Raw genomic sequence first — 9,589 nt, forward strand, 5'->3', positions numbered from 1 at the left:
TGTCACTTACGGGGGTTCTTGCACCGGCTATACCATGTGTCCCTGGAGCCAAACAAGTGCGTGAAGAGCTCTGCTTGAGCGCTTCATGGTGACCTGAGAAATGCACAGGCAATGAGGCATTCTTGGTTTATTCAAAAATTACAAAAAAAATCTAACACCAGAACTTACGAAAAGTGAATAAAACCCGTAGTTAAATGTGCCCAATATGAAGCCCGCAGTGCAGTTTATAAAATCGAGCACAGCTTGGACGTGTGCTTCATCCCGCTGTCCGAACTGAGTCCTCTCCTCAAGTCTTGTTCTTTGGGGTCTGGATGGGACATGATAGGGACGCATTCAAGCGCCCTTTTCTTCTGTACTTTGTGCAAAACGATTCTGTAGACCCCTGTTACTGAGCTGCGGGCATCTCTGCTCCGGTTATGCTGAATGTGCTCATCAGTGATCCCCAGGTCTTCCAAAATATTTTTCACTTCTATTTCTTCCTCCTTGAGCGTACTCATGTCTGACAAGTACTTCGGATCCAGTTTAAAGGGCTGTAAGGGTTTGGGGTACTGTATCCCCTGCATCCATTCGCTGTTCATGATGAGTTTGACAGAGTACCGTTCTGTCGGCACTGGCTGAAGCACTCCCTTTATCAGTTTCTGGCAAGTTTCCGAGAGGCAGGAAGGCAAACTGTATGTCCCTTCCAGAATGCACTTCTTCAGTTTGGCCACTGTATCTGCCCGAAATGGCATGATACCTGTTGTCATGAAGTATAGCAGGATCCCCAGTGCCCAGATATCTACGTAAATGCCAACATAGTTTTCATCTCGGAAGAGTTCGGGGGCGGCATAAGGAGGAGAGCCACAGAAAGTATTTAAAGTTTCGTCCCTTCTGCTTATTGTGCTGAATCCAAAGTCGCCCACCTTAACGCAGGTGTTACTGGTGTAGAAGACGTTTTCCGCTTTCAGGTCCCGGTGAATGATATTGTTCTCATGCTGCAGAACAAGAGGAAAATCCAGCATTAGCGTGTACACGGGAGAGCTCCCAAGTGACTAGCTGTCACCGCTGAGTAATTAGCGTGCAGGGGAAAGGGATTTATCTTGGACAAAGTCAGAAATAAGCACTGCAAGGAAACTGGAAAGTTAAAGTATTTAAACAAATCTAACTTGATGCTCTACTGATCCAGAAAAAAGAGAGTAGGTGGAGAAGATGGGAAAAAGGGGAGTGTGAACTAGTATCAGCTGTTTTATGAAGCAGATTTATGATGGCATCATGGATAATCGTACAAGACTAGAGATCTCCATGTGCAAAATCCATTTTTTTCAGAGTTCAGAACACTTGATTTTGCAACTGTTATATTTCTGTAACAATGTAAGTAACATTTTTCTTTCTTTTTAACTAATTCCTTTATATATGGTAACTTTGCAGTCTTACGGTGTGCACGCATTTAGTTCACCAAGTGAAGGCAGTCACAGATGTAAGTTGCTACAGTTCTGCTACGTGATCTAGTATCTTATGAGGAACTGCTGGTGGCAGGAAAGAAGGACCACAGACCTCTGCCTTACAGTATTACAGGTTGTTTCAGGACACCAGGTTCAGCGTTGTCCTCTAGTTTCAGAAATCCAAAACAAACACATATGCTGTAACTTGCACTTTTTTTCCCTTGGAAATGGCAGTAGTAGCGAGTTTGCTCTGTGTAGTGGCCATACACCTGTCTTGATTCAGTAAGGGTTTAGATTTTGATCTAAAGCGTTTACATTTAGATCTTTGAGATAACTAGGAAGAATTAATGCATTTGAGCACGCTGCCCTACGCTTTGAAGTACCAAGATGCGTGTATCTGGGGCAGTAAGGAAGCCCTTCAGCATCCTAAGATTCTTGAACTGTCGTTGGTAACTGGCAGGGACCTTCTGTCCTTGTGTGGACTGGCAGCAGTGAGGTGTGATGTAAGAAGCCTGGATGTGGTGGCTTTGCAAAAGTGAAGTGTTCTGCAGGAGTCCTGTGTACAAGGGAAGAGGCTGGCCAGCTGTCTAGTCCGGGTTTAATTCGAAGAAACATATGTGATCCAGACACATGAAGTGCCCGAGAGTGCTGAGCTCCTGTCCTGCGGAAAGGGTGCTGGCTGATCCCTCACTTACAGGATATCTGACCGTTTTGTCAGTATATGTGAAGAATGCATATTGCTTATTGCACGAGCAGTTGGCTGCGCAGTTTCAAGACGTCTGACCTGGGAACATCCTTGCTCTTGACTTCGCTGGAGGCTGTTATGTGGCAGGAGAGAATGAGCCACTGGAGGGCACTCTGAGCCAACTTTTAACAACTATCTACTCCTTTTGCTTCCCCACCCTGCAGAACCTTAACGCTGTTGTTTGAAGCAGCTGTAGTTACTAGGCAGGGTTCAGAGGAGGTGGTACTGAAGAAGTTAATTGCTCCTATTCTGCCTTTATAAGATGCTTTGGGCTCTACACAAATTGCATCATCCTAAATCCAGTTGCAATACTGAAGACTAGGCAAGGGGAAGGGAGTTGATGGGTGTTAACAGATTTGTGCCAAGTGCCAGTCTCCCACATCCATTAATAAGTAAGCTGGATGTTTGCAACAGCTAACAAGTCTCTCCTCTGGATCCTATGACTGATTGTGTGTTTTGAAATAGCTGGAGGGAAGAAATTAAGCTCTGTTAGCTGGTGCCTACAGCGATTTAAAGCAGACAGGAGAACACTGTGCTAAAGGGGAGTTCCATGCCAGGGATTCCCAGTTCAGTCTCCTAAAAGCTGTCAACAGCGAGGCATAACTCAGGTGGATATGAAAGGTCTCTCAGGTACCACCAACACAGCACTTCTCTGGCTGTTTTGCTCTTCAGAAATGCAGGCCTGAAATCTTGGTAACAGTGAGCCTACTAATTGAAAACCAAAAGATACAGCCACAAAATCTGCTGGAGTAGTGAGGGGCAGCATGCCTGCGGGGGAAGAGCAACTCACCATGTGCTTCACAGCAGACACAATCTGGGAGAAGATTATTTTGCACTCTGTTTCTAGCAGCTTCCCTTCTGTACTGATTTTAGTGAAGAGCTCCCCGCCTCCTGCATACTCCATCACCAGGTGCAGTTTTGAGAGCGTCTCCACCACTTCATACAGCCTGATGATATTCGGGTGGTGCAGTTTTTCCATGCTGGATATCTCACGAGACAGCAAACGTTGAGTCTTCCGGTCTAGCTTTGTCTTGTCCAAAATCTTAATTGCAACTTTCTCTGGAAAGAAAAAGGCTTTTCCTTGTTGTTAATGTAATAGGCACACATGGTAATACTGTTTACTTACAGCAGTGCTTGGTTATGGGAGCACAGTAAAGTTTCACCTGATCAGTGCAAGCTGAGCTGCAGGGGCCTACTAAGCCCTGCAGTCTTTCCCACACCCCCACGTCCCTTTCCGTCTGCGGCATCCTACTCGCTGCTGAGGTGGCTAAAGGCTGGCAATGTTGCAAGGCCTAATAAATCATCTGCTAATACATGTCTGATGGCCAAAGTAGAGCATCTGCTTTTGGTGTCTAATGTGGGTAAAGGAAGCCCGCGCTTTCTCTCCTCTTGTTAGCTCAGTGCTCTCCAGGTGCACTTACATACTTGCACACCAACAGAGGTGTCAAATTTAGATTTGCTTCAGAGATTTGCTTTAGATTTGCTTTAGATTTGCTTCTGCTTTGCTTCAGAGCAGACAGAGAAACTTGGGGTACTTTAAGGGCGCAAGCTATAACCCTGCAAGTTCATAATGAGAAGGTGTTTTTAAGTTGGTGCAACTTACAGAAGTCGTCCCTAACTTCTTATCTCGTACAAATTCTCGGTTACCAACATGAGTGTTGTAGAGGTTTGTCTTTCTTGGGATAGCTGTGCCAGTTTTTTCAACACGTTCATGCACGAGTAGTTCTTGGTACTGTGCAGAATACAGGAAAAGCACATTTTTATGTCTGTTTGCCACAGTGGGCCATGAATCCATGTCACACAGAGATCTCGTTCACGGGAAGAGATAAAAAACAGTGGAGTAAGCTGCAGGGATCCTGTAAGAAAGCAAATCTCGCTGTCTTAGACTGGTAATGCAAAGCTGCTGTTAAGTCTTATACGTCTCTATAGCGTATCTACGGTGAAGCCGAGGGCCACAGAGCACGGATACACATCTGCAGCTGCACTGCATCACCAGGGTGGCTCCGAGCAGTACGAACAGGGCAGCCACAATTGCCCGGATGTTGCTGTATTAACTGGCAGGTTACGGCTCTTCACTCCCTTGAGTGCAGCTGGCATTTCAAGGGTTACTCGTTGAGTTAGGTTTACAGTGGCTTTGTGTAACTTGTCAGGACAGCAACATTAAACTGGATCATGGGAATAGAAACATCTTTATTCCTGCAAAGAAGTTTTTTTCCCCAAGAATATCTTAGCCAAACATTCTCAGATTTCTTAACCATTAATCACGTTTATCGAGTCTTTCAGAAAAAAAACTTCAACTGGGCTTCTAGTCCATGGGACTAAATTTAACAATAGTCAGTACTGTTTACTCATTGCTTTAAGAGAAGAGTGGGAAGGGTATCACATATCGACCTGTGTCTGGTATAAAAGCAGAATATGTTTTTACTTAGTCTCATGATGTTATTTAGCCCAAGTTTAGTATTTCAGCATACCTGAAGGAAGCATTAAGGATGCATATGTCTGTACAGGCCAAGAACACTGCGTTTGGTATGTTTACCTTTCTCAGTAACACACATGCATAAATCGATCTCCGCGCTGAAGCGCAGCAGATAGGCCAAGCAAATGTGATTCTTGTGGAAGGTGCTGAATCCTCCCTTGAAGTGCCTGTTTTCAGGAGGAGCCTGAGCTGAGCGTAGGGCAGTCTTCCCCACGCTGCTTCTCTCTGACCTGTTCCCGTGCTTTCTAGCCAGCCCCTTCGGAAAGGGGGTACCTACTTCTGCACGGAGCGGATGGTGGCACGGTGAGGCGGGAGGGAACGCAGCTATTGCACGGTAACCACACACACCGCAGTCTTGGCACAGCGCTGACTACTGACCTAGGGGGGAAAGACTAAAACCCTTGTCACCTTGTGGCGTGCTGGTCACTAAACCAAGAGGAAGGAACATCAGCTCGCAGTAGGCAACACTTGCACAGCTAGACGCTTAGATACTACAGGGATAACAATCCTTACAATCTTCATGATGTAACTGCGTCGTTACATCTTGATTTACAGAAGCTGGGGGTATTTCAGCTTTAAAAGAACAATAATCTTCAGGGTTAAAGTCCTTCCCTTTACTTTTGCTGGAATTTACTATTTCTGGTGGTCAGCTTTCCCACAAAGTTTTAAAAGGAGAGGAAAAAAAAAGGGTCTAGAGCGGAAGTGTCTGATCCTGTTTGCACATCTCCATAAATCAGGGCCGAGCTCCTTAAATCTGCAGTTGCATAGGCACGACACGCAAAGAAAACCAGCCCACCTAACGTGTAAAAACCTGACACCCTCCTTTTCTTTTTCAAACTCATTCCCTCTGCTTCCACAGAATGCTGGGTGGAGAAACCCTGGGTTACCCTTACGTGGCAGCAGTGCTGAACAGAAAGGCGTTTTTAGCAGGCATCTTCTTTACCAAAATAACACTGAGGAGCAAGAGATTTTGACTGACTATACGCAGTGTATGCTGAGGTTTGAAAAGAGCTCGCTGAAATCTTAATAGGAGGACTTGGGAAAAGGGTGAGAAATAATTTCAGTAAAAAATGATATATGCTATGATGGCAAAAGGAAACAAAATACAGACAGAACCAAGTTAAAATTGCTTAAAAACAAAGCAAATGAAGTGCCTGGACATTCCTGCCTTTGCAATTGATGCTTCATGTTAGACTGGCTTTTCACGAGCTGTAAATTTGGGATGCTTTTCATTGCACCTGTTCAGCTGTGCTCTCACGCCACATTTGTCAGCTGGAAGGTATGTAAAATCAAAGTTGCACTGAGTGTAGGAACCCAGCAGTCCTTAGCAAGCAATTCCTCAGGTCTCTGGAGAAAATCTCTGCTGAAATTCAGGTCAATAAAGCGGGAAATGCTCCTGAGAAACCCAACACACATCATAGCACCACAGATCTTCCTGCACCCTCTAAGCAACCAAGAGCCCTTGTGAGAGCAGCAAGGTTCCTCACCCAGTATGATCCTGCAGTTTTTTCTCCCCTCTCCCTCTAGAAAACTTTTTCCATGTGTCCTGCTGCATTGGATCACGAGGACCACAGAAAAGCACACACATGGAATTGTTAGAAAAGAATAAAATTGTTTCTCTTCTTAATAGAGGGTGATGTGAGGAGAAAGACAATGCTTAGACTTAACGCTACGACGGTAACTGAAGAGCTGAACAGCTCCCCAACACGTACACCTTCCCCTGCCACAGGGACCCAAACTGCATTAATAATGAAGCCTGTGAACTTATATAATCAGCCAAAAAAAAAAAAAAAAAAAGACTTGTACTCATCAGCGCTGTGCAGGAACATCCCTTCATTACCGACACAATGGTGGGCATCTGCTGGAAAAAACAGAGTCCTCTTTGTGGCCGGTGGTGGTGCGTGTGTCTACGGGATGTACACACAGCCACACACATTCTTCCATCCATGCGTTTTACATGCATGGATAAGCTCACAGGCAGAGATCAGTTATAGGTTTATCCTTCATCCTTCCCCATGACAGTGGCAAACAGTATCCAGAAAGGAACTCCTTTCCCAGTTTAACCAAAAAGGCTACTAACAAACGAAAGAAAAATAATTTGAGAGATCTATGGTGAAAAAAGAACATTCTCAAGAAAAAAGCCCTACGGTTTTGTTGTTCAGTTGCCGTGCTGGGTTCAGTCAGCATGGTGTTCGTGGTACTTCGCTAGGCCGAGTTAAACCGCAACAGTTGTCCAAGCTTACTGTATTCAGTGATGTTCAGACATTTTCCATCTGCTCTATTCCAGTGCTAAAGCAACCTGTCTCCTAAGTAAGTTCAGAGGTAAAAGGTTCAACCAGATCAAATTTATAACTTCCTTTCATTAGCATTCCTCCTGTTCCCTGTACAGGGGCAGCTTTTCCTCCAACAGTAAGCACAAGGGAGTTTTCCCTGGAAGTGAAAAACCCGGTCACAGAGCTGAGGGGGAGATCTCTTGCCGTGGGCCAAGTAGAACAGAGATGCCCTTCTGAGACAAGCGAAACCGAAAAATCCACGCCCAGTGAAAGCAACCCTCAGGCACAGGCAGGCTTAAATCTGGAAAAATAATTGCCGTCAGTTCCCCACTGACTCCCAGTGCAACAACTGCTCCTCATGAGGGGTAAACGTGAGCTTTCAAACCTCGGCAGGCTCGGCGGGAAGCGGTGGTCAGAGGCAAAACCACCAGGCAATACATCGTGAAGGCTTTGGGGTGTATCTCGCCTGTAGGGTGATGGAGGGAAGGAGGGTCAATCAAACTGGAAAAGAAAGACTATGAGAAACAAGAAACCAGGAGATGGTAGTGCACAAAGATGTGGGGAAAGCTAGTCATCCCTGAGGGAAAACAAGAGCAGCTGCGGTTATTGTTAGTCAAAGGCAGATCACAGAATCACAGAATGGTTTGGGTTGGAAGGGACCATCTAGTTCCAACCCCCCTGCCATGAGCAGGGACACCTTCCACTAGACCAGGTTGCTCAAAGCCTCATCCAGCCTGGCCTTGAAGACATCCAGGGATGGGGCATCCACAACATCTCTGGGCAACCTGTTCCAGTGCCTCACCACCCTCTCCGTGAAGAATTTCTTCCTGATATCCAACCTAAACCTCCCCACTTTCAATTTAAACCCGTTACCCCTTGTCCTGTCACTACAGGCCCTTGTAAAAAGTCCCTCCCAGCTTTCTTGGCAGTCCTTGTAGATGAAGACAAGTTCTTAGTTACAAATGATGTGTTTATTGCAGTTACCTAGCCTTTCTAGTTCTTCCTAGAAGCAGCATTTAGGATGCTTTTTCATACTTAAAAAAAAAAAAGGAAAAACTACCGCCAATTCAACACGAGCCCCGGGTTGGCTGTACCAGAGCTTGTCTTCCTTCACCTGCTCAGCCCCTACCTACAGCCCTGCCCCACCTTTTTACAGTAACGAACCCCCAGCCAACGAATCAGTAAGGCAGGCATGCCGTTTCCTACCAGAGTGACTGCGAGCAAGTGACAGGTCCATCCATGCCAGTCGAAGCTGCGACGGAACAAAGCTGTGCTCGTTCTGGCTGCGGGCGGGAGCACGCCTGGCCAGTCTGCCCTCGGCTAGCTGCCCACGAGCTAGGGCAGGGGAAAGGGCAGATGGGCAGGATGAGCTGTGGGAGGGGAGGCACAACACCAGGGTGCACAGGGTAAGGGGTTGGAGCCGTGGGACAGGATATGTTCACTCCATGAAGCTCAGAGACAAAGTTTTCTTGTAATAGCTGCCATCTAGAGACAGTTTCTGTTGTTTTTTTTTTTTTAAACCTAATCCAAATTTAAGCATTTATCTCTGTTTCTGCCTATAGATGCACTCTACAAGAAGAAGAAACATACAAACTGTGTGTGTATGTGAGGTTCAGACAGCATCTTTCTTCCCAGAGAGGTCCCATTGTATACATTCAGACCTAGGGTGTGCAGCATGCAGGTGACCCCCACAGCGGTGCCTACCTTTGGTGAGGGAATGAATTCCAAGCTTCACTTGTGAGAAATTCCCACTTCCTATTTCTCCTCTGACCCGATAGAAGCCAATTCTCTTTCCCAAGGTTAATTCTTTCACCACTTTTTCATTCTGGGACATATCCAGCATTAGTTTCTCAAAGGGGGTCAGCCTGTGCTGCCTGCCCTCTTCATCTCCCCCATAGCACTCCGGGTGCCCATCGTCCTCTCCGCTGTCCTCACGATGCCACCGGGAATAGCGGTGTTTTCCAAGACTTCCCCCATTCACATATCCCGTTGTCATAGTCACTTCCCCATTTAACGAGATGTCCCGATAAGGAGTTTAGAAGAAATAATTCTGTCGGAATATGCGATCCTGCGCATAATGGATAGTGCGACCAACTTAGCAAAAAAAGCAGCTTACTGGAAGTCCGAGGATTAGTTTGGAAATTACTTCAAAACCCAATCCAGCATACCTACATGTTGTGGCTCCGTTCAGAATCAGAGAGAGACCTGGAAGCTGTTTGCGTCCATCTCACACTATCCGACGTAGGGTGTCAGGATCTTCATCTTCAGCGTCAAAGAGGCTTTTGCAATTAGAACTGTAAACTTTGGGCAGGAAAGCGGCAAGTCGCTCACTGTCTGTGCAGCACATTTGACACATGCAGAACGTTTGACACAAATTTTTCAGGCTTTAACTTGCTGCTTTGGAAACTTAACTTGATTGAAAAAGGTCAAACAAATAGCTGATTACCCACCCTGAGTGATTCCAGAGGCTTTCAGTTCATTTCAAATAGCTGACCTTGGGAGCGTAGTTATCCTTGATTCTGGTACCGGTCCAACTGCTGCGCGTAGGGTTTGCCTTTGATTCATTCTTCAGGCTGCGAGCTCGTCACTGTGCCGTGGAAATGTCACCGTGCCTTGAAGCCTTGCTCTAAAAAGTTTGTCGCCCCTCTGTTTCCTCCCCATGGCGGGTTTAACG

General features: G+C 46.1%; 1 protein-coding gene across 1 annotated transcript; it reads right to left on the bottom strand.

Moving 5' to 3' along the window:
• Positions 1–224: 224 nt before the first annotated feature.
• NIM1K (NIM1 serine/threonine protein kinase) lies at positions 225–9,021 on the bottom strand. Its single transcript, XM_010158866.1, has 3 exons — positions 8,620–9,021; positions 2,957–3,225; positions 225–974 (listed from the first exon to the last, which is right to left on the bottom strand). The coding sequence occupies exons 1-3, from the start codon at positions 8,909–8,911 to the stop codon at positions 225–227; spliced, it is 1,311 nt and encodes a 436-aa protein (XP_010157168.1). The 5' UTR covers positions 8,912–9,021.
• Positions 9,022–9,589: the final 568 nt, after the last annotated feature.

Source organism: Eurypyga helias, unplaced genomic scaffold (assembly GCF_000690775.1).
Source record: "Eurypyga helias isolate BGI_N326 unplaced genomic scaffold, ASM69077v1 scaffold18699, whole genome shotgun sequence".
NCBI lineage: Eukaryota > Metazoa > Chordata > Aves > Eurypygiformes > Eurypygidae > Eurypyga > Eurypyga helias.

Bases quoted from the DNA above. Each gene is read 5' to 3' on its own strand.
- NIM1K (XM_010158866.1), bottom strand. From the start codon at position 8,911: ATGACAACGGGATATGTGAATGGGGGAAGTCTTGGAAAACACCGCTAT. The intron at 3,226-8,619 runs GTAGGCACCGCT...TTTTCTTTCCAG, and splicing joins AATTCATTCCCTCACCAAAG to AGAAAGTTGCAATTAAGATT. The intron at 975-2,956 runs GTGAGTTGCTCT...CTTGTTCTGCAG, and splicing joins TGTCTGCTGTGAAGCACATG to CATGAGAACAATATCATTCA.